The 22,929-nt window shown below is 41.4% G+C and overlaps 1 protein-coding gene across 2 annotated transcripts in view; it reads left to right on the top strand.

The window, feature by feature from the left end:
- The window catches only part of CDC27 (cell division cycle 27), a 38,437-nt gene extending 16,543 nt beyond the window's left edge, over window positions 1-21,894 (top strand). The window contains exons 6-19 of one of the 2 annotated variants that reach the window (XM_056863216.1): window positions 738-892; window positions 1,004-1,215; window positions 2,341-2,455; window positions 4,447-4,562; window positions 6,064-6,163; window positions 7,655-7,862; window positions 8,320-8,489; window positions 11,779-11,931; window positions 12,133-12,341; window positions 13,379-13,496; window positions 13,600-13,728; window positions 15,848-15,922; window positions 19,528-19,708; window positions 21,544-21,894. In XM_056863216.1, coding sequence (XP_056719194.1) covers window positions 738-892; window positions 1,004-1,215; window positions 2,341-2,455; window positions 4,447-4,562; window positions 6,064-6,163; window positions 7,655-7,862; window positions 8,320-8,489; window positions 11,779-11,931; window positions 12,133-12,341; window positions 13,379-13,496; window positions 13,600-13,728; window positions 15,848-15,922; window positions 19,528-19,708; window positions 21,544-21,626 — 2,024 coding nt within the window. In that variant the 3' untranslated portion in view covers window positions 21,627-21,894. Of the gene's footprint in view, window positions 1-737; window positions 893-1,003; window positions 1,216-2,340; window positions 2,456-4,446; window positions 4,563-6,063; window positions 6,164-7,654; window positions 7,863-8,316; window positions 8,490-11,778; window positions 11,932-12,132; window positions 12,342-13,378; window positions 13,497-13,599; window positions 13,729-15,847; window positions 15,923-19,527; window positions 19,709-21,543 lie in introns of both variants that reach the window. The other variant, XM_056863215.1, reaches the window with a different exon arrangement.
- The last annotated feature ends 1,035 nt before the right edge of the window (window positions 21,895-22,929 follow it).

The raw sequence follows: 22,929 nt of genomic DNA, 5'->3' as shown, positions 1-22,929 counted from the left end.
ATGATGAACTAAATGAGCACTCGAGGACAAATAATCAAAAATACATTTTGTTCAGTGTTTGGTAGCTAGGTTAGAGCCTAATCTAGCTACCTGGAGATATCTCGCTAGTGCTGTTGGAAGCAGAATAATACTGCATTGGGGCTAATCCAACAAAACCCCATGTGGAAAAATATATTGCCTTTGGCAACATAAGAACAAGTTGTGAGGTCCCTAATAGTTTTTTCCCAGTGTGTCTCTAAAGATTAAAAAAGGGGGGGAAAGATGCCAGGTAACAGGTGACAGCTTTATTGTCTTGTAAAGCTCCTATGCATTTTGCTGTACAAGCTTAATCAGGGGAATCTATAAAAACAATTTTATAATAAATAAAACTAGTAAAAGAACCACATTTTAAAAAATCACACTTGACATTAATATCATTTGAAAAGGCAGGATAAAATAAGCTCAGGAGAGGACATATATTGATCAGAATATAGAATGTGATAAATAAGCTATACATTGCAGATGAAGAAAGAGAATACAGATATATGAAACAACTACTGACCAGAGTTCCTTTGTGCTGACCCTTTCCACAGCAATTGAGTTGTATTGTTGAGTGGAGGATGACACAACTTTTTTATATAGAGATGAGCTGAGCGAGATCAGGAGTCCCAGATCAGAATTTAACCCATGAGGGGCCAAAGTCTGCAACCTTAAAGTCTTCTCCCCCACCCCAAACCTCCATCTCTTCGATCACACAGGTGAGAAGCCAGACCCTGATCAAACTTTCAAGTTAACATCAATACAGAACTTCAGTACCTGCTTGCCCAACACGTGCACAACAGTGGTGTCTAATCACAGCATACCCCACAGACAGCCGGAGACGGTTCTTATGGAAACACCACAAGACACGCTTGTAAGTTTTTTAAAAAACAAATTGAACTTATTTAACCATTGCCACTTGCAGAGTGATTGCTCATTGGAAAGAAATTATGTGCTGCCTTTAAAAAATGGTTTTCCATTTCAGGAATTAAACAGACTCAACCTGGAGTCCTCCAACTCTAAATATTCCTCCAACACAGATTCCTCCATGTCTTATATTGACTCAGCTGTAATTTCACCAGATGCTGTACCTCTTGGATCAGGAACTGCCTTCTTAGCTAAACAAGCTCAAAACAAACCAAAAACTGGCCGGAGTCTTCTGGGTGGACCAGCTGCTCTGAGTCCGTTAACGCCAAGGTAAGGAATTGGAAGCCATGTATCCCCCAAGGTCAGCTATTGAGCACTGCTAAATGAAGGACAACAGAACATCCTGTAGTATCTTAAAGACTAACAGATTTATTGTGCCGTAAATGGTCACGGACTCTTAACACACTTCAGATGCATGAAGTTCATCTTAGCAGATAAATGATGGGTATTGGGGCGGGGGGACTGTACTCTGTTTGAAGGGGGTGGGACTGTACTCTGAAATGGAAGAAGTCCATTGTGTCTATCATTCCATGCTGTTGTTTGGTGATGGGAAGGGGCATTGTTCTTCAGCAACTGGAGTCTCCCTTTTGAAATGTGGCCCTCCATTTTGAATATATTAGCAAATGTGATCCTATTCATTAGGTCTTACTTGGGACCACAGATTTTATCTCCCACTTTATGTGCTTGTTTGGCACTGTACAGCTAGGAAGGTTATATTACCACCAATTATTGCTGTTATGAACAGCCACTGTTTTTTTTTTAATTTATTTATTTGGATTATTTATATTCCACCTTTCAGCCCAATCAGGGCCACCAAGGCAGCTACCAACTAAGAACAGAGTAGTAAAGAAACACATCATAAAACAAATTTAAAACCACAGCTAAAAAATACACACACACTTATATGTATATATAACAGAGAATTATTGAGGGAATGCCAGATGGAACAAAGAAGTCTTCACCGGCTGGCATAAGAAGAAAAGCCTTCCATATTTTAGTTCTCTGTACCTAACAGCAGTGTTTGCATATGCTCTTGATGAGCTTGGTAAATTACACTGAAGTATTTTATTATCTGAAATTTGCCACAGTTTCAAAAATAGATGGTGATCCTTTGTAACTGAAAAATAAAATAATCACCCTAAGCAGAGTTACAGCCTTCTAAACCTATTGACTTTGATGTACTTTGATGGTGTAACTATGCTTAAGTTCGTACTGTGGGGGCTGCTACTTAGATGTTTCTCTGCTTGTTTTTGATCACTGTTGCACCAGCTTAAAAAATATAAATGTAAGAGGCAAGCACGAGCTCTAGAAGGTATACAGCCGTTGGTGTTCTTATTTAGACAGTGAAATTCTTTTTTTCTTCCCTTCCCTCACCCCACTTGAACATTTTCTCAGCTTTGGAATCTTGCCATTAGAAACCCCTAGCCCTGGAGATGGATCCTATTTACAAAACTGCACAAATTCTTCTTCTGTAATTGATGTGCCGCCTCCAGGAGCCCCTTCTAAGAAGGTACTTTTGGTATGCATGTGAAATTAAAGATGGGGAAATATAAAATTCTGGCAAAAGGCTCTAAAGGTTTGTGAGAAGATAACCTCAGTGTAACATTTCTTCATTTCCCTCCCCCCTTACTCCAAGGACCGTAAGATAGAATTTCATTCTAAATACAAAATATGGTTTATCTTTTTAAGAAGCTCTTCTTTTTCATAATATTTTCAAGTAATTACTGTTGGTTTTTATTTAATATTAAAAGAATGTAAGGCTGTATGAAGAATTTGAAAGTCAGAATTCCTTCCCAGAGGATAAATGTTGATATCAGAGCAGTGGGGATGAGGGAGGATTTTAACTCCCAGTGAAAAAATGCACAAGAAGTCATATTGTTACAAACCCAGAAATACTATAAATAAATCAGTTTAGAGGAGAAAGGAAGATGGCTTGAACTGGAAAGAAGTGCCTTTATGTATGTTTCATGTTTATCAGATTTCCCCCCTCAAACCTCCAAGTTTCTATCTTATCCAGTGTTTTTTGGTGCACGAAATGTGCACCTCTAGATTACACTGGCTGGTGTGGATGTATGTTATGAAGTTAATAGGTAGTTGTACACATCAGAATGTTCATTCACTACCACCTTAAGCATGGATGGAAGTATATGGTTCATGAGATGGTGAGCAAACCACAGTCTTGCCTCAAAACAGATGAAGTGGAAATAGCCCCATTTTATCTTTTTCTTGGCTAGAAGAAGAGTTGGTTTTTATACCCCACTTTTATCTACTTTTAAGGAGTCTCAAAGCAGCTTACAATCACCTTCTCTTCCCCTCCCCGTAACAGACACCTTGTAAGGTAGGTGGGGCTGAGAGAGTTCTGAGAGACCTGTGACTGGTCAAAGGTCACCCAGCAGGCTTCATGTGGAGGAGTGGGGAATTGAACCTGGTTCTCCACAGTAGAGTCCGCCGCTTATGTGGAGGAGGGGGGAAACAAACCTGGCTCTCCAGATTTAGAGTCCACCGCTCTTAACCACTACACCACACTGGCATGCATCCTAACATCTAATTGAAACACAAAGCATGCAGGATTGTGCCAATTAGCTGTTATGGATTTTCTTGAGCAGCTGTATTGTACTGGGTTTTGCTACTTGGGCAAAAGGGTGAATGGAGAAGGACTGTCCTGTCACCTGTAGCATTTATGAGCCCATATGGGTTATCCTGTAGGTGACCACTATACATCAGCATACCTACCATCCTTTGCTTACCACACAGTTCCTTGGATTGCATGATGAATTCATTACATAGGGAGGGGCTGTGGCTCAGTGGTAGAGCATCTGTTTGGCATGCAGAAGATCCCAGGTTCAATCTCCGGCATCGCCAGTTAAAGGGACTAGGCAAGTAGGTGATGTTTAAGACCTCTGCCTGAGACCATGGAGAGCCGCTGCTGGTCTGAGTAGACAATACTGACTTTGATGGACCCAGGGTCTGATTCAGTATAAGGCAGCTTCCTGTGTTCATGTGTACATAATATACAATATTAAATAAATAAAATTAATTAAAATGTTTAGCAAGAGCCAGAGTGATGTAGTGACTAGAGTGCCAGACTAGCATGTGGGAGACCCAGGTTCAAATCCCCACTCTTAGCTATGGAAGCTTGCTGGGTGGGTGACCTTGTGTCAGTCACACACTTTCAGCCTAACATATCTCACAGGATTGTTGTGGGGGGGAAATGGTAGAGAGGAGATTTCCCACTGGGGAGGAAGATAGGTATACATTAGGTAAATAAATAAAGATTTCACTCTTCTCTCCCCCCTACAAAAAAACCCCTTAGAGCAGCTAACAATGTAATGTAAAACAAGGCACAAGGCACACACACAAATAACCAACCCTCTAGTAGACCAAATGGACTCAAAATGCAGGTGGCAGATTGCCTCGTCCATATTGTATGTCACAAAAAGTAAAGTTTGCGGTAGTTAATAGTATATCAGCCCCATAACCACATTGTGTATTTTTATATAGACTGTCACCAGAATAAGCCAAGCTGGAACAAAGTCTGTTTTCTCTCAAAGCGGCAATAGCCGGGAAGTGACGCCAATCCTTGTTGCACAAACTCAAAGTTCGGGCCCTCAGACAAGGTATGGAATGTTTTCATGGGCCTAGGCCAGAAGGTTTCCTCCTGGTGTATTTCATGGGCTTATCCTGCTTTGCCAGTTGCCCATATTTTGACCTGTACAAAATAAGAATCACCTGGTGCTGTAATGGGAACTTCAAAACAAAACAAATCAAAGCACTCTCAATATTTAAACATGCACAGTTTATAGAAAATGAATCATACTATAGAACATGACTAACTGACCTATATGATAACATGCAAAGATATGACTAAACACACAAGAGGTACTGAAAAGCAACTATGTACAATATATACAAAAGACAACGTGGCCAAATTAGCCAAGATGGTCAAAATGGTCCCACAATGTACTGATCGTGATCATAGGTACACACAGTCCAAAGCCAAAAGCCACAAAACCGGCTTGAACAATCTCACGAATGCGACGGTTGTATTCCGTTTCGCTAGTGGTACCAAAAAAATCCCTTGAAAAGGGTAGCTTCTTATTCCTGGTGGGACCCACAAGTCGGATGTTCAGGACCGCGTAGAACTTTGGGAACTTCAAAACAAATCACAGCACAGTTCCCATTACAGCACCGGGTGATTCTTATTTTGTACTTGTTACCTTGTTCACCCATAGCTCATAAATTGTCAATGTTTGGTTACTCCTCTGCTGAAAGAGAGAGAATACTTAAAACTACTCCATCATTGCAAAATATTGAGAAAAACAATAACAACAAAAATCATGACCTGACAGGATTGTGGACTCTGTCTAAAAAGAAGGTCCGGTTAGATCTACACATTGCCTCTCTTTCTAACTATTGTAAATCCAAAATGATCCCTTGTGGGTTACGTATTCAGAAAGCACCAGCTATATTTAACAGCAATATCAAATTTAAAGAGAAATGGGCAGCCATTTTAAATCGTTGCTCAATGGACCTTATGCTCCTGATAATAGAACAAGCATCGATAGATATAGATGTTGTAGAACAAGACAGGTTGAAATTAGAAAATGAATTGCTTTTCTACGCGGTCCTGAACATCCGACTTGTGGGTCCCACCAGGAATAAGAAGTTACCCTTTTCAAGGGATTTTTTTTACCTTGGTACCACTAGCGAAACGGAATACAACCGTCGCATTCGTGAGATTGTTCAAGCTGGTTTTGTGGCTTTTGGCTTTGGACTGTGTGTACCTATGATCACGATCAGTACATTGTGGGACCATTTTGACCATCTTGACCATTTTGGCTAATTTGGCCACGTTGTCTTTTGTATATATTGTACATAGTTGCTGTTCAGTACCTCTTGTGTGTTTAGTCATATCTTTGCATGTTATCATGTAGGTTAGTTAGTCATGTTCTATAGTATGATTTCATTTTCTATAAACTGCATATTTAAATATTGAGAGTGCTGTGATTTGTTTTGTTTTCATATTTTGACCTGAGCAGGCAGGGTGGGGAAGGCCTCCTCTCCTAATTCCCATTAAAGTGCAGTCAAGAAATGTTTTAACCTCTCTTTTTTCCTCAGTACAACACCTCAGGTATTGAGCCCGACCATTGCTGCTCCACCTAACGTGCTGCCTCGAAGAAGTTCTCGTCTGTTCTCTAGCGATAGCTCTACCACAAAGGTAAAAGGGGATTCTCCTGGTGCCCTGAAGATCAGACAGCTCCCCGGTGGGTGGGGAACTGCTGGGGAGTAAATCCTGCCACTAGAATAGGCTCCAGAATGGGAAGCAAAACATTTAATTGGTTTAAAAGTGTCATGAAAATGTTACCATTGTAGATAATGCTTAGCATTTTGTGAATACAAGAGACGTTTCTTACATATGTGCAAGCATTCTTCTCTGACCTGTTGCCCTGTATGTTCCTCCCACTCTGACTTGTAGCTGGCTTCCAAGAAATTGATTTGATCCATCTTATCCCCAGAAGTAGGTAACGTTCAAAAAACATGCAGTAAAACTGCGCTTACAGATTCTCAGCAGATCATTTGGTCTCCTGCCGGTGCTCCTAAACAAAGTTTTTGATCCATACTCCAGAGGCGTCTGCCTGCCTCGTGCACACTTTGCCTTTGCTTGTTACCCAGCCCATGTTGGGCAAGAGTTTCTTTTTGTGCAAAGCTGATCTTGCAAAACGCTGCTACACCCCCCCCCCCCCGGTCATACAGTTAACCCAACTATAGAAAGTGTGTCTTCAGGTCTTGCAACTTATCCAAAGTCTGTGGGTAGATAAAGGTTACTGCAAGAATCCTCTTAGCAGCCCAAAGCCATCTAAAGTTCTGCTCATCCGGGCACCTAATGTCATAGAATCATACAATCTTAGAGTTGGAAGGGACTTCTAGGGTCATCTAGTCCAACCCCCCCTGCACAATGCAGGAAATTCACAACTACCTCCCCCACACACACCCCGTGACCCCCTACTCCATGCCCAGAAGATGGCCAAGATGCCCTCCCTCTCATCATCTGCTTAAGGTCATAGAATCAGCATTGCTGACAAATGGCCATATAGCCTCCTCTTAAAAACCTCTAGGGAAGGAGCGCTTACCCCCTCCCGAGGAAGCCTGTTCCACTGAGGAACCGCTCTAACTGTTAGAAAATTCTTCCTAATGTCTAGACAGAAACTCTTTTGATTTAATTTCAACCCGTTGGTTGTGGGGCAACAGAAAACAACTCAGCACCATCCTCTATATGACAGCCCTTCAAGTACTTGAAGATGGTTATCATATCATAAAACAGTATGTCCTAGAAAGTGACCTACAAATAAACTACAGAAGGTTTGTCTAAATTTCTACTTAAGCACCCCTCAATATATTCAAGACTTCCTCGCGTAAAATACAGTATTTAGATGTGTGGATCTAAAATCGGGGCCCAAAACATCTCTTTTCCTTTCCCTCCCTTCTATAGCTTTTTAGCATTCAGCCTGATGAAGAGTTTTGGAGAACTTGAAAGCTTGTACAATGCTTTGTGTTGTTTTGGTTGGTCCTAGAAACAGGTCTTGCGTGTCTTCTGTTTTTGGGATTTTGCTTTTGGACCAACATGGTTACATGCAGTTTGAATACCGTGAGTTACTGTCCTCTTTTGGCAGTAGGGTAAGAGCTCTTACAAATATTTCTTCTCTCGTAGGAAAATAGTAAAAAATTAAAAATGAAGTTTCCACCGAAAATTGCAAACCGAAAGACAAAGTGTAAAACCAATAAGGGAGGAATCACACAGCCAAACATAAATGATAGTTTGGAAATCACCAAACTTGATTCGTCCATCATTTCAGAAGGAAAGATTGCCTCCGTAACACCGCAGATCCAGGCATTCACATTACAGAAAGCAGCAGCAGGTGTGTGAAGCATTCTTAAGAATTCATTCTAGGTAGCTTCTTTGGGCCATCCCAGCAACATATAGAAAGATAAAAATTCCAGGTGGGACCAAATATGATCTCTGGTCCAGTTTAATGTGATTCCTGTGCTCTTAATGCTCTCCCAAGGAAGGAGAATTTCACAGTTGTGGAGAAGTAATAAAAACGTACTGCCTTCTTGCATACTGAAGTGAGTGTGTTGCCTCACAGCAGGGGTTTGAACATAGGTCTCCCCAGCCCTAGTCTTGCTCTCTATCCACTAGATTGCACTGGTGGCCTTACATTATAAATGCTTCAGGTGGGCGGGGGGGGGGTTATTTGGCATTTTCGCTTTGGTTTCTTGACTTTATGCCATAGGATGCAGGCACTTCCAGTCAGGTAGGTTCTCCATGAACCTCTTTTGTTCTCCTGTGTCCTTACTGCATTTTTCTCCTAGAAGGTTTGATGAGCCTTCTTCGCGACATGGGGAAAGGGTATTTAGCCTTGTGTTCTTACAACTGTAAAGAAGCAATTCATGTCCTGAGTCATTTGCCTTCTCACCACTACAACACTGGCTGGGTGCTGTGCCAAATTGGAAGAGCTTACTTTGAGCTTGGTGAATATATGCAGGTAAGCATGGCATGAAATGGCTTTTATTCTGAGCTATCTGTGTGTGCTGAAGAATTGTACAAAAATTGCCCTTCAGATACATACTCAGGGCCCTAATTTTTATTACAGGTACACCTTGTTTTATTGCGTTTCACTCTCTTTCGTTTTTAGCAGATATTGCTTTTTTTTTCAAATTGAAGGTTTGCGGCAACCTTGCGTCGAGCAAGTCTATTGGCGCCATTTTTCCAGCAGCATGTGCTCACTTCATGTCTCTGTCACATTTTTAGCAATAAAATATTTTAATTAAGATAGGTACCTTTCTTAGACAGAATGCTATCGGACACTTCATATACAGTATAGTGTAAACATAACTTTTATATGCACTGGGAAACCAGAAAAATCTTGTCACTTGCTTTATTCCAATATTCATTTTATTGCGGTGGTCTGGAACCAAACCCGTAACATCTCTGCGGTATGCCTGTAAGCAGATTTTAACTGTTTTCTCTCACCTTCCCTTTAATTAACCTGTATGTCAGATTGAATAGAAAGTCAGTTTTAAATCTCTGCTCATTCTCAGATATTAGGCTGTGAAAAGGAAGTGGGTGCATGTAAACTTATCTACACACAACTGAGTGACCAAGGGGGGTAAACATGGGGAAATAGTCCCTTCCCTAAGCCTTCATGTAGTGGAAGGCGACAAAAATGAAGTCTGTAGAGCCTGCCTGCCGCCTTCCCAAAGAACAGTTCTATAAGGAAATTTTACTTCAAGACTCCATAGCACAGCATTAGGGCTTAATGGCACTAGTATGCCTTCGCAAATTCCCAAAGGTAAGCTTTACAGCCTTAAAGAGGATTTTAAAGGTGGTATGTAAGGAACCAGTAATATCTCAGTAGGCATATTATCTACAGGAACCTCCAGAGCCACAGTGTTAAACTCTGAAATCCTGTGAAGAAATGTGCTGATAGCATTTGCTGGCAAATGTGTTAAGAGTAGCCTGCCCAACAGCAGCCCGATATGCGAGCTGTGTGCTTTCATTCCATCTGTCAGTGGGCAGAATGAGGGCTGGCCCCTGTGCTCCGTTGTCATCACTGCCATAGGTGCATGGCAGCATGCAGACACAGTCCCCGTTCTGTCTGCTGGTGGGTAGATTGGATATGCATGGTGAGAGCCATATTTTTCTTTGTGCCTGAGAATTTCCCAAGATATGCAGAACCTTTCTTGCCATCTGAAGTATGCAGTTCTTTGGTAGTTGCTAGTGCAACAAAATGGCGCCATCCAGAGAGAGAACAAGCGTGAAGGTGCATGAGGAATTACTGGGATGCATGGAGATAAGGGGGGGCAGGGAATTCGTGCGCACACAAACATCAGGGTTCTGTTCCTTCTTCGAGACCCTTCTCCCTCTGATGTGCAGTTTTTCTCTTTCTCTTCCTCTGAACTACTCTCAACATTCCATGCCTCCTAGAGCATGTTCAGTCTTTGTCAGTTCCTTTAGGGAGGGTCCTTTATGTTAGTTTCAAAAGTTGGATTTTTCTGTATATTTGTTGAGGTCGCAGAATATGTGGAAGCACCTTTCTGTGGATGATTTCATGGGCTGCATTGTTCCCTGGCCCTGTTCAGTTAGGATTTGCAAGCTGTGTTGGATCCTGGTTGGTTAGTGCTTGTGGCAGCAAGAATCCCTCCCCCCCACACACACCCACACATCACACATATCATACCAAGGACAGATTGGTTTAATTTTTTTAAAGGCCTGGCTGGAGCATTAGTAAAGGGGGGGGCAACAAGATCTTCACTGGAGTTGGGGCAAGGGAGAAGTAAACAACCAAAAAAGGGGGGAACTCAGCCCAAAATAATGTGCAGGGAACCTAAGGGTCGAGCTGAGAACTAAAAATTCTTTTAAAATATTATATTTATATATTTATTAGGTGTACACAATAGAATGGATAAATACAATGTGCCTGGACTGCTGCAGGCAACATAAAATTGCGTATTAGATTTTGTCACTTGTTGATGTCACAACACTTCCGGTGACATAAAAAAAATGTTTTGCACCAGGTATTTGTGTAAGCAAATTACCATGCTGAAAGACCTATGATTGGTGTTATTAATTTACATCTAGCCACCCAGGATATAAGGTTTAAAATTTTTAGACAAAATACTCTGTAAATTGCATTTCTGAATGTGTTTTTGATTAATCATGTTTTGTATCATTTGACCACTGAGGAAGACCCAAGAGGCCGAAACGCATCAATGGTCATTGATATTTTCTTATATCATCAACGGTGTTGATTATTTTTATAACTGTTTATACTTGTAATTTTATATGTAGCCTGCAGTCCAGGCCCATTGTTTTTATCCATTTTATTGTGTATACCTCATAAATATATAAATATAATATTTTAAAATAATTTTTAGTTCTCAGCTCAACCCTTTTTCACGCAAGGTAGAAGTTCCAATAAAGGCATAGGTGGGAAAAGAAGAGCTCATGTTGCAGTGGAAAAACATACTCCTGTAGGCGGGTGTGTCTGACTGCGCCATGACTTTTATGTGAACCATGAGTTTTCTAAATGTGGATGATGCTCTTTCATGGCCCTTTTAAATAAAAACAGCGTATTATCTCCATTTGCAAGAAATGTGTGTGTGGGGGGGTGGTAAATGGAGGGAGCGATAGTTGGCCACCGCTTCCTCTTTTAAAATCTGTTCCCTCTGTTCTCTTCTCACCTGAATTTATTTAGGCAGTTTGTTTTACTTTTTATGGATGTATTTGTTGGCTGCACAGGCAGTCTGAGTTACTTTTATGACCTTATCAGTTACTAATGCTTAGCAATGATTCTCTGTTTTAGTAGTTACTGAAAATTCAGCAAGATCCAATTATTATAATAACAAAAACCTAACTAGATGCTCTAGCCAAGAGAGTGAGAAAGACATAGTCTCTGAATATTTTTTTTAAATCCCCAAAGCTTCTGCTATATTGGGGAGGAGCTGGGAGTTATTATTTTATTTATTAATTTGATTTGATTTGTACCCCGCCCTTACCTGACAAGCAATTAATTAGTCCTAGTGTCATAAGTGAAACAAATTAGATATCTGCAATACTATGCCACATAGAAAAAGCAGTGAATGCCCTTCAAGGGTACCCAAAGACCAAAGGTTTGAGTGCTTCTAACAAATGGTTCCCCACCCCCGACAAAAACTTGACAGAAACTGTGGGAAACAAACATGTGCTCATACCTTGTGCCAAATACTGATCTTGTGGAAAGGCCCTTCCTCACCTTATACTGCTGAAGTGCATTTTGCTCATTTGTCTCATAGGCCGAGAGGATATTCTCTGAAGTTAGAAGGCTTGAGAACTACAGAGTGGAAGGCATGGAAATCTACTCAACGACACTGTGGCATCTGCAAAAAGATGTGGCTCTTTCAGTTCTTTCAAAAGACTTAACTGACATGGATAAAAACTCGCCAGAGGTAACTGCTATGGCCATTTTTATTCTTTGCATTCTTCTTTTTTCTGATTCACTCCTCGAGCGTAGAAAAACAAAGTCTGAAATTGTTTAAAGGTGTTGTTCAACTACAGTGGGTGAATCCATGTTTGTTGCAATCTTTCCTCCCCTTCACTAGGAAAACATATTGTGTTACTTTCTTCCATTTTGCTGTGCTTTCTGCCAGGCCTGGTGTGCTGCAGGAAATTGCTTCAGTTTGCAACGGGAACATGACATTGCCATCAAGTTTTTCCAAAGGGCTATTCAAGTTGATCCGAATTATGCTTATGCCTACACTCTCCTAGGACATGAATTCGTTCTGACGGAGGAACTTGAGAAAGCACTGGCCTGCTTTAGGAATGCAATCAGAATGAATCTTAGGCATTATAATGCATGGTAAGAAATATTTTAATGAGAAAACCAGGAGGGGAGGGTGGATTAGAACTATCCCCCACAATATGCAAGTCAGAGTCTATCAGCAGTCTCTTAGGAGCATCTTTGTCTTCCACTTAGCCAGTATGGGCCTCCATGTAAATAATTGTTTATTCCAGAAATTGTTTCAAAATAATTTTCCTTGTGTAATAACGGAAAAGGTGTTTTTAACCTGGTGCTATGCTGGAACCAACATATCACAACTGAGCCCTAAAGCACAGAAGAAGGATGTTAATGTACTGTATAGAGCAGATGTCCTCAACCTTTTTTGAGCCTGTGAGCACATTTGGAATTCTGACACAGCATGGTGGGCACAGCAACAAAGTGGCTGCCTCAGGAGGTGGAGCCAGCCACAAAATGATTGCCACAGCCTAACTTCAGTAACACGGTGGATATCTGTGTGCTGTGGTAGCAGCTGCGAAAGCAACATTTTAAAAAACCTGCACAGCCAATTAGAAGCCTTGCTGGGCAAAAGCTGTACCTGGACCCACCCACTTTATAAATACACTTGGCAGGCACCAGAAATGGTGTCAACGGGTGCCATGGTGCCCGTGGGCCACATGTTGGGGACCCCTGGTATAGAGATTGTAGGACTTAAGAATATCATAGTGCCTTTTTTGCTCAGCAAGTTGCCATCTGTCAAATTGGTTTTATTTGCTCTTTCTCTGTCCGCCCTGTACAGAGTATGGCTTAGATCCGTGACGCACAAGCAAAAACTTAAACCGACTTAGCCCAGTTTCTCTTGTGCAGCACCTGGTGCTTTTCCTCCCTGTACATTACAGTGCCCAGAAATGGGTTGCACAAGATCTTGCACAAGCGGAAACACAAATGGGAATACAATATGTGTGATTTAGCGTAGGCAGCAACTGTGCTCATTTCTTGCATTTCTGCTTGCACAAGAGCTCTGTTGCAAATGGAAATTTTGTTCTGGACCCTGCCCTGTGATTGATAGTTAATATACAAGTCCTGTACCTTTCACAGTCTTGTTTTGAAACTGGCAGGTATGGTTTGGGAATGATTTACTACAAACAGGAGAAATTCACCCTGGCAGAAATGCATTTCCAGAAGGCACTTCATATCAATCCTCAGAGCTCTGTCTTGCTGTGTCACATTGGAGTTGTAAGTAAATCATGCTTAATTGTACTCCTCACCCACAAAATTAACACCAGTAAATTTCAACTTTAAGCAAGATCCACTTTTCTTAATAGTCGTTGTTTTGCAGGTCCAGCATGCATTGAAGAAATCTGAAAAGGCTTTGGATACTCTCAACAAAGCCATTAACATTGACCCCAAGAACCCTCTCTGCAAATTCCACAGAGCCTCAGTATTATTTGCAAATGAGAAGTACAAGGTGAGTAATACTGTGGAAATTTCTTAGTAACACCACATACTACTCATGTCCCCTAAAGTCAGTAGCAAAACTTAGATTCGGAGGGCTTGGGCTTCCATCCTTTATTTGTTAATAATTTTAACTGCATCACAATATATTCTAATAAAACACAGAGGCTCCAGGCAGCCATGTTGGTCCAAAGAAAGAGCCACATAGCTTTTGCTAAGACCAATCAAAACCTACCTATTCTCTCCAGTATCAGAGGAGCATGCCTATTATATTAGGTGCTGTAGAACATGGGCGGGATAATACACAAGCATAAATACACACACACGCACCCTTTTAAAGCATACAGCTTGAGGAAAATTTCTGGAGAACTTGAAGACTTGCAAGTGTTTTCAGTCATTTTGACTGGTGTTAAAAGATATTACATGTCTTTTTTTGGGGATTTTTCTACTAAAAATCTAAAGGTATCTCTTCTATGGCTGCATTACTTTATAGGAATGAGAAGTGTCCTTGTGACACATATTCCTAGTAGAACTGCTGTATTGACTCAAATCATTGGGTTTATTTTTGTTTTTTTAATCCTTAGCCTTCACATTGGTGAGTATGCCATGGTGAATAAAGCGAACCTCCATATTCAGAGGCAGTAAAATTCTGAAACCCAGTGCGTACGAGGCAACATCAGATGGAGCTCATTCTCTGTGCCCTGTTTGCTGGCAATTGGTTGGCCACTGTGTGAAAAAGGATGCTGGACTAGATGGACCACTGGTCTGATTCAGCAGGGCTCTTCTTTGGTTCTTACTATTTTTATTCAGACATCATGAAAAAAACAAACTGTCCATGACACACAAATGCAGCTTGTTGCCATGTTTACAATCTTCTCTTGTTTGTGGCCCGTGATCAAAAGCTTCCTAGTTTCACAATGAAGCTCCAGGTTATCGTGATGTCCAAATGTGGGAGCCTAGACAAACTGGATTTTCTTTCCTTGTCCACAGATCAGGATTCCAAATTATGGTTTAATCCTGGTTTGTGGGGAAGGAAACCAATTTCTGGTTGTCCAGACCCTTAAATTCAGACATCCTGGCAAATTAACCAAAGGCTTCTGAAATCAGCAAGCTTCCAGTCACGCACAAGTGCTGCAGCAAGTTGCATTTGTGCCTATGACAGATGGAGGCTTCTCATGACATCTGTACCCATTTATGAAGAAGACTAGAAAAATATTTAGGCATCCTAGAGACTAGCAGTTAGATTTGAGTCCAGTAGCACCTTAGAGTACAAAAGAGTTTCAGGGTGTAAACTTTTGAGAGTCAAAGCTCCCTTCTTCAGACACAATAGAGTAGGAATGGAGATTGTTGAGTCTTTTTTTATCTCAATCAGAAGGTGGGAGGGGTGTTGTAAAGGATGCAGAGATACAATGTATATGATAATCAGCTTGATTAGAGCCGAGGAGAAATGTTGGAGGGCAGAAAATTGGCATCTGTGGTGAGATAAAAATCCTATGTCCCTATTCAGCCCTGGGGGGTCCATTGTTGTGAATTAATTCAAATTCAGCAATCTCTTGCTGTAATTTCCCTTTGAAATTTCTTTGTTTGAGGGCTGCCACTCATAGGTCAGCAGTGGAATGATTGGAAGACTAGCAATAATGCTTGGGAACACAACTGACAAGGTGCCTGAATTTTTTTCCAGTTCTTATACAACATGGCATCTTCCTGCGTGCTACAGTTAATGCTAGTTCTGTTTGGAAAATATGCCTCTTAAGATATGCCTGTCCTTTCTCTATGCCCTTGCTCTTTTCATAAGATTTCTGAAAAAAATTCAAAAATATCTTTCTCCCATTCTCTTTCCCTGCCCCAATCTCACTGCCTGTAAATTTCCTGCATTCCCTGTTACACATTTCAGATTTAAGGGTTCCCAGGAGGTCAGAATGGTTGGGGTGTTTTCTTCCTAGCTGGATTTAACGTTTTAGATTCTAAACCCATAGAAGATATATTTGTCAAACAGATGACTGGAATTGCAGGAGTGGATATGAAATCCATTTTATTTTACCGGAGATGCCAAATCTATCGAAAAAATATATATTTGAGATGCATGGCTCAGACTTCTCAATAAATCACTCAATTTTTTCTTTTCTTCTCAGTATGCTTTGCAAGAACTTGAAGAACTGAAGCAGATTGTTCCCAAAGAGTCTCTTGTTTACTTCTTGATAGGAAAGGTAACAGCAAGCCTGATAAATGTCTTTTAAATTGCAGCTGTAAGCAGGGGTGCCCTGTGTTTCCTGATTCATAGTGATGGATGATTCTGGGATGGGCTTTGGTAGAGTATTATGCTCATTGAGGGCACCATCTAGCCCATTGCATTCTGTCTGGTGTTTTCTTTGATGTTTTTCCATATTTTTCAGACCTGATTTGTGGCAATTTGAAAAATAGAAATAAAATGAAATTGCTATATTAAGTGCTATGTGGAATGACCATTTAAGCTCTGCTTGTGGCTGAAATCATTAAAAGAGATTTTCTGCTGCACATAAAAAGGTTACAGTGTAGAACAAGCCTTGGATACTCACCGTGAAGGTTCCTTCTGCTCAGAATGGACAGAGGGCATCTTTAGAGTGGGTGTTTCCATTCCTCTTGCTTCGGGAGGCAGGAACCAAAGTCAAACTTCCTGTCTCCTGAGAGAAATGCCCCTCTTTCTTCAGTTTGAAAACTTTCCGAGCAAAAGGGATTTGTCGTTGGACAGGAAGAGAGTAAACATGAATAACTACAATAACAAACAAGTAACAGTGGGAGCGGATAAGATACGCTCAAGTATAGGAGAAGTAATATGAAGTAACCTAATCGAAGAAGGCTAAATAGGAAGGAGGCCTATATAACATTCTGGCTGATGTAATTTATCCACTACGTGAAGACAGCTCCCCCCAAGGTCCTAACACAATCATCCCAACGGCTGGGTGGGCAAGATGCCCTCCGTCCATTCTGAGCAGAAGGAGCCTTCATGGTGAGTATCCAAGGCTCGTTCTCGCTCAGATGGAGGAGTCCCATTGGGAGGCCATGTCTACCCACTGGCTTTCTTGGCGGTAGACCTGGACTCCGAGGAGGGGAAAAAGTCCCCCTTCAAAGGCCAGGTCTACCAATTGGCTTCTATGGGCCTCCGGAGGCCAGGTCTACTGCCAAGAAAGCCAATGGGTAGACCTGGCCTCCCAATGGGACTCAGCCTGAGGCCAGGTCTACCAATAGGCTTTTATGGCGGTAGACCAGGCCTCCAGATGAGGACTCCGGACGGGGAGGGGGAAATGGCGGGGACTTACAATTTAATTTTTATTAATAAATAAGATCACTATTAAGTATGATATCAAGTTTTATTCAGTGTACCTATAGTTTAATTAAGACTTAAAACTTTAAAGTTTTAAGTTAATAAACAGTGTACCTACCTATATAGTTTAAGTTTAAGAAATTTGGCTCTCAAAAGAAATCTCAATCGTTGTACTGTTGATATTTGGCTCTTTTGACTAATGAGTTTGCCGACCCCTGAGCTAGACGATCTCCAGAGCTCCCAGGCATTGTTCTGCGGGACCTGGTATCATACTAGCGATTACTCGGGTGGGTCTCCATTGTGGTGCAGATGCCGGGGGGGAAGGGCAGAGGCAGAAAACCAGAAAGCCTTAGCTGACAGGTCCACTCCCTGAAGTTGCAGTTGGAAATGCTATAGGGCCTTCAGAATCACCCTGATTTCTAGGGCATTGGTGTTCATCGTCCTTTCTTGATGGTTCCAGGAGCCCTGAGCTGGCTGGCCAAGGAGAGTGGCCCCCCATCCTGAGAGGCAAGCATCCGCGAACATCTGTATTAGTGTTTGTCGAATGTAGGGTAGACCTTTGGACAGGTTCTCTGGAAGGGACCACCACTTGAGGCTGGTCCGGGCGCCTTTGGAATCAGTTAGTCTTCTGTCCTTTCGTGATAGGATGTCCCTTTGATAAGTACTGGCATGAATGCATGAGGGCTGCTCCTGGGCCGGTGGCATGGCCACGAGAAGGCCCAAGTCGAGGTCCCCTGGAACAATATAAGTATCAGGGCAATCGGCTGCCATTTTGTTTTGGCGGGAATTTTATCCCCTGAGGGGAAAAGCTCAAAAGGCTGAAATAACTACAGAGGGGGAATAGGACAGATAAGAATAGGTTAAGTTAGAATAGGTAGATTAGAATGAAGGTAAAGAAAGATTTCCTAAAGGTAAATAGCAGAGAGCTGCGAAAAAAGCTGCTCTCCCATTGCTAGGCAGGAAACAGAACTGAAGAAAGAGGGGCGTTTCCCTCAGGAGACAGGAAGTTTGACTTTGGTTCCTGCGTCCCGAAGCAAGAGGAATGGAAACACCCACTCTAAAGGTGCCCTCCTCCATCTAAGCGAGAACCACCTTTAGTTGGGTTTGGTGCAACTAAGTATTCAGGATGCCTTTCTGATATACCTGCATTATTGGGAATATGCCCTCTTACAGTGCATATTTTGAATAAGATCTACAGTTTACAGGAGTGCCGCAACTTTTCTGTATAATCTGCAGATCAGTGTTTTTTGTTTGAATTGAGAACATTTGCAGCTGGTTTAAAGAGAAGAAAAGGTCTATGACAGCAAAGAACTCCAGGCGTGTGTCATTTAAAATATATAGGGTCAGCATGGATTTGTGAACCCCTCCTTAGGTCCTAGATCCTCCCTCCTTTTAAACAGAAGTCTTAATACTTACGCTATAGTAGTGGTGGCAATGCCCTTACTATAAGTGGTATTTAGTTCAGTATAATGTATGTGCATATGTTCAGTGGCTTGGTGCAGGAAAGATTGTGATAAACTTTACAAATATGTAACTGCTAAAGCACTGTATCTCAGATCACCAAAAACAACTACAATGACATAACCTTATGCAATTTCTAAAGTACCATCAGACTTGGGCTTTGGTTGGTCTTACATCAGTGTGTGGGTGTATGGCTCCATTGCACTTCACATTATTTCTCCCATTGGCTACAGCTATCTATCTTGTTTAGCCTCTAGTGATTGCACTCCCAACATATACCCTTTTCCTGCCTCTCTTTGCCCCCCTTGGCTTTTTGAAAAAAATCCATGTTTTGAAAATCACCTTAAAAGTAAACATACACTTTTTAAATTTCCATGATCTGAGAGTATAGAACTTGGAATTTGTTGATACAAAATTTTGCTTTTCCTCCTGTGGATAAGAGGTCATTCCACATAGGGTTAGGTTCCACTACCTGGTACTGGAAGGCATGGCAAACTAGTTTGCCATGGAGTAGGGACCTTTCCTTTTATTCCCAATTGTCTCTTTGTCTGGTACACGTTTCTCTTTGTACACAGAGTTGTGCATTCAAATTTTTCCTCCTGTTCCCATATTGCTTTTGCAACATCTGGATGTAAAGAGGACGGTCCCTCCTCTCAGGCAAACTTTTTTGCCCTACTCATCTCAGGAGGTGGAACTAATCCTATGTGGGATGACCACAAGGAGAACAGAAGTTCACCTTCAAAAATATGCTGGGAAGGGCAGCCATGAGTCCCAAGTATGCTGGGAAGGGCAGCCATAAAGGAGCCAGCAGGAAAAGAGGAAGGCCGAACATGAGATGAATTGAAGGAAGCCACAGCCCTCAGTTTGCAAGACTGGAGCAAGGCTGTTAATGAGAGGACGTTTTAGAGGACATTGATCCATGGGATCGCCATGAGTCGGAAGCAACTTGTCAGCACTTATCACACACATACACAGCTGGCGCAGGCAAGTCATGTAACACAAGCTTCACACTACATGAAGACTTAACTCAGTCTCTCTCCCCCTCCCCAGGTTTATAAGAAGCTAGGGCAGACCCATCTCGCACTGATGAACTTCTCCTGGGCAATGGACTTAGATCCGAAAGGAGCCAACAACCAGATCAAAGAGGCCATTGATAAACGGTACCTTCCTGACGATGAAGAGCCTGTAACACAGGAGGAGCAGATCAGTGAATGCTGCCCCTATGAGTCAGGTTGGTGTTCTTTTTTTCCCCTTTACTGTTTTCCCCTTGAGCTAAAATGAGAGATTATTCATCGTTTGACTTGAAGCCATTGTAACCCCCAAGGTTTTTTGGAATTCAGCATAGTGTGTTGGTCTTTGAAACCCTCTTGTGAGGGGGCATTATCCTCAAACAACCACATGGAAAACCAACGGCCTCCCGAGTTGAATTAAAGCACACAGACCACTAAGTCAGTGGTGAGTGAATGCTCTCTGTAGCATTCATAACTTATCAAGACTCAGGCTTCTGACTAAAAGGGAAAAGCAAAAACCTATTTATTTATTCCAGGTCCAATGCAAAAACCTTCTTTTCCCAGACAATAGTTGCTCAGTGCTTTCGTTAAAAACTTGCATATATTAGTATTAATGTAGCTTTAGTATTAATGTAGCTTCCAAAAGCAAGGAGCCTTTTACAGGGTCACTGTTCTGTTTCCTGGGTTTTTGCTGGCAGACAACACCTGTTCATAAGATGTTACTTCTGAGATGGTTGGTGCTAGCCAAATAACTTTAAGGACGCTCAGAACAGTGGGAATGGGTGTCTCTGAAAGTTTTAAGCAGACTGAATGAGCCATTACTTATTCAAGCTAACTAATGAAACAAGGACTTATAAAAACACATACATTATTAACACCATGCATGATTTATATTAAACTCCATCACAGAAGAGTCTAGCTTTGTCTTGGAATCACGTAACTTTCTCAAGATTCCCAAAAGTGCCATTTTTTTGTTTCTTTTAAAGAAAACCAGTCTCTACGTCTCAAGACTGGGAATCAAATGCTTGAGGGAAAAGCACATCTTCATTTTCACCTTTTAGGCCCAAACAAGAGGAAGCGGCTTGATTTTCAAGGAATGTGAGGTGGGGGATGAGGGTTAGGGTTTGGGGTAAGTGCTGACCCACCCCCCTGCTCTATAGCTGCCATTTCCTTTACTTGTATATATCACTGCCGTTCTTTCCTCCACCACCATGACTTACCAAAGAATGACTCCATTTTTAAAAACAAACAGACCCACAACTGAAGTAATGATGTATTCATGATAACTGTAAAGCATTTGAATAAACTGGCAACAGCCATCTAGACAACTGGCTGCTGAACAGGTCTGGCTGCAGCTTAATAATATGAGCTGGGGCTTTATGTGGGAGCTGACCCATTTAGGTGACTCAAGAGAAAAAAGGTTAACCGGAAGAGAACTTGTAGTTGTTTACCTTTTCTAAGGTAGCACCCGTGGAGAGTCTGAGCTATTGTGAATCGGGAAGTCTTCCATCTGAATCTTGTCTCTGCTGTAAACTCCATGGGTACCCTTTTAGCAAGCCTCTTTTACTCCATCTCTGCTTGTTCAACTTCATTATGCAGACAATAATACTGAATTAACGTACAAAGGTTGTTGTGCAGCAAGAGAATATGATATGAAGATCTTTAAATTAAAAGTACAAATGGCTAATCACAAATTCCTTGAAAGCTTGATAAGGAGGAGAAGTGATATCCACATAGATCAAAAGCAGGGAAGCTAAACTGTAGTTTGTCCTCTGAGGCAGGGTTGCTGCAGGATATAATGGGTTCTGTTTATAGAGGGGAAATCATGTGGTGAATGCAACCTTGGGGGAGATAAATGTTAGCAAAGAGATATGGTGGTAGTAATCAGTGTAATTGTTATAGAGGTTATCCCAGGAGTTAGAGTGGTCTGCAAACATACTGTGGAAGGTATGCAGTAAAATGGTCTGTTCCTATAGCATTTTGCGTCTAAAGTGTATGCATTATGCATGTATAGTGAAGATAACTTAACTTTCTTGTGCCCTTTTTCCACCAAAAGTTGGCACAGATGAGTCGCAGGCGAGCAGTATGACTGATGCGGATGACACACAGCTCCATGCAGTAGAAAGCGATGAATTTTAACTCCGAACGCTGGATTCTGAGCTTGGATGTATGACTGACTGAAACTTTTGGGTTTTCCCTTCCCTTCCTGCCACAGAGAGCCAACATCGGTCTAGCTCTCCACTGACACTGCAGGCTCATCCTTCATCAGATTTTAATTGACACAGAATTAATGGCAATGGATTTGAGGCCATTATTTGAGTCTGACTCTTTGGCTCTTTCACCTTTTTGTAAACATGACTTTTTTTTTAAAGAAGGAAAGAGGGCTTTTTTGTGTTCTTGGGGTTTTTTCTCCCCACCTCCCTTTTGTTGACAAGCCTATCATGGAAGAAATATTTGCTGTTTGGGGAACTGGAAAGTATGGGGGAGAAACTAATGAAGCTCTTTCTCCAGAAATGTGTCTTAGTTTTGACTCTTTCCAGTAAGCAGAAACATGAATTTCTCCATTTCCACGTCTTCACTGTGGAAGTTACAGGACTAGAATGTGTTAAAGACATTTTTGAATACCGTTATAGAGTGTAACTTAAATACCAGAGAATGTAAATGACTTCAAAAGCGACAGTATCTTCTGTGAACAAACACGTTGCCGAATACAAAGCCCAGTGTCCCCTGCTTTTAGATTTGTAAACCTGCCAGGATAGAGACTTCCATAGAATACTTTAGTATTCTATCCAAGAGTTAACTTTTGCTGAAAACTTCCAAAGCATCATTTGTCGGTATTTGCAGACAACTCAAGTTGATAACTTAACACGTTGTTTCCTGGGTGCTAACAATGGCATCCAACACTTTGGGAAGTTGAAATGCTATTGTAACTGTAAAAGCAAAACCCTAGAGAAAATTAGTGTGTAGATTTTGCAGTGTTGAAAGGATGCAATGAAATACATCCGCAACAACAGAGAATGCCAAGAAGACAGTGGAAGCCTTAATCCAATCAAAACCTTACAATGGTGGTGCAAGCCCACACCTGTTTGAGGCAGTATCCCCTTCAAAGCTATTTTGTAAAGTGTTGTCTGAATGAACAGATGCAAAAAATGTGCAATTATCTGGGGTTTTTTGTTTTTGTTTTTTTTTGGTTGGTTTTTTTTTTATCTTGTAAGTTCGAGTACTTCCTCTATGATGTCTTGTAGGAATTTAGATCCCAGAAGGCTATTTCTGTGAGGAAGGACGCTAAAGCTGTGTTAAAGAAGCCAAAAATTTCCTCCTTTGTAGCATTCCTGCAACAAAGGTTGGTTGGCCTTTGTGCAGTGACCATCAAGAAAGTGTATGATACCCTTACAGTTTTAAAAAAAAGCAAATTATGCACAATAAAATGGTTTAAATTTCA

This window comes from Euleptes europaea, chromosome 18 (genome assembly GCF_029931775.1).
Source record: "Euleptes europaea isolate rEulEur1 chromosome 18, rEulEur1.hap1, whole genome shotgun sequence".
Taxonomy (NCBI): domain Eukaryota; kingdom Metazoa; phylum Chordata; class Lepidosauria; order Squamata; family Sphaerodactylidae; genus Euleptes; species Euleptes europaea.
Note: the sequence above shows the minus strand (reverse complement) of the source record. Positions and strands in the feature narration are given on the sequence as shown.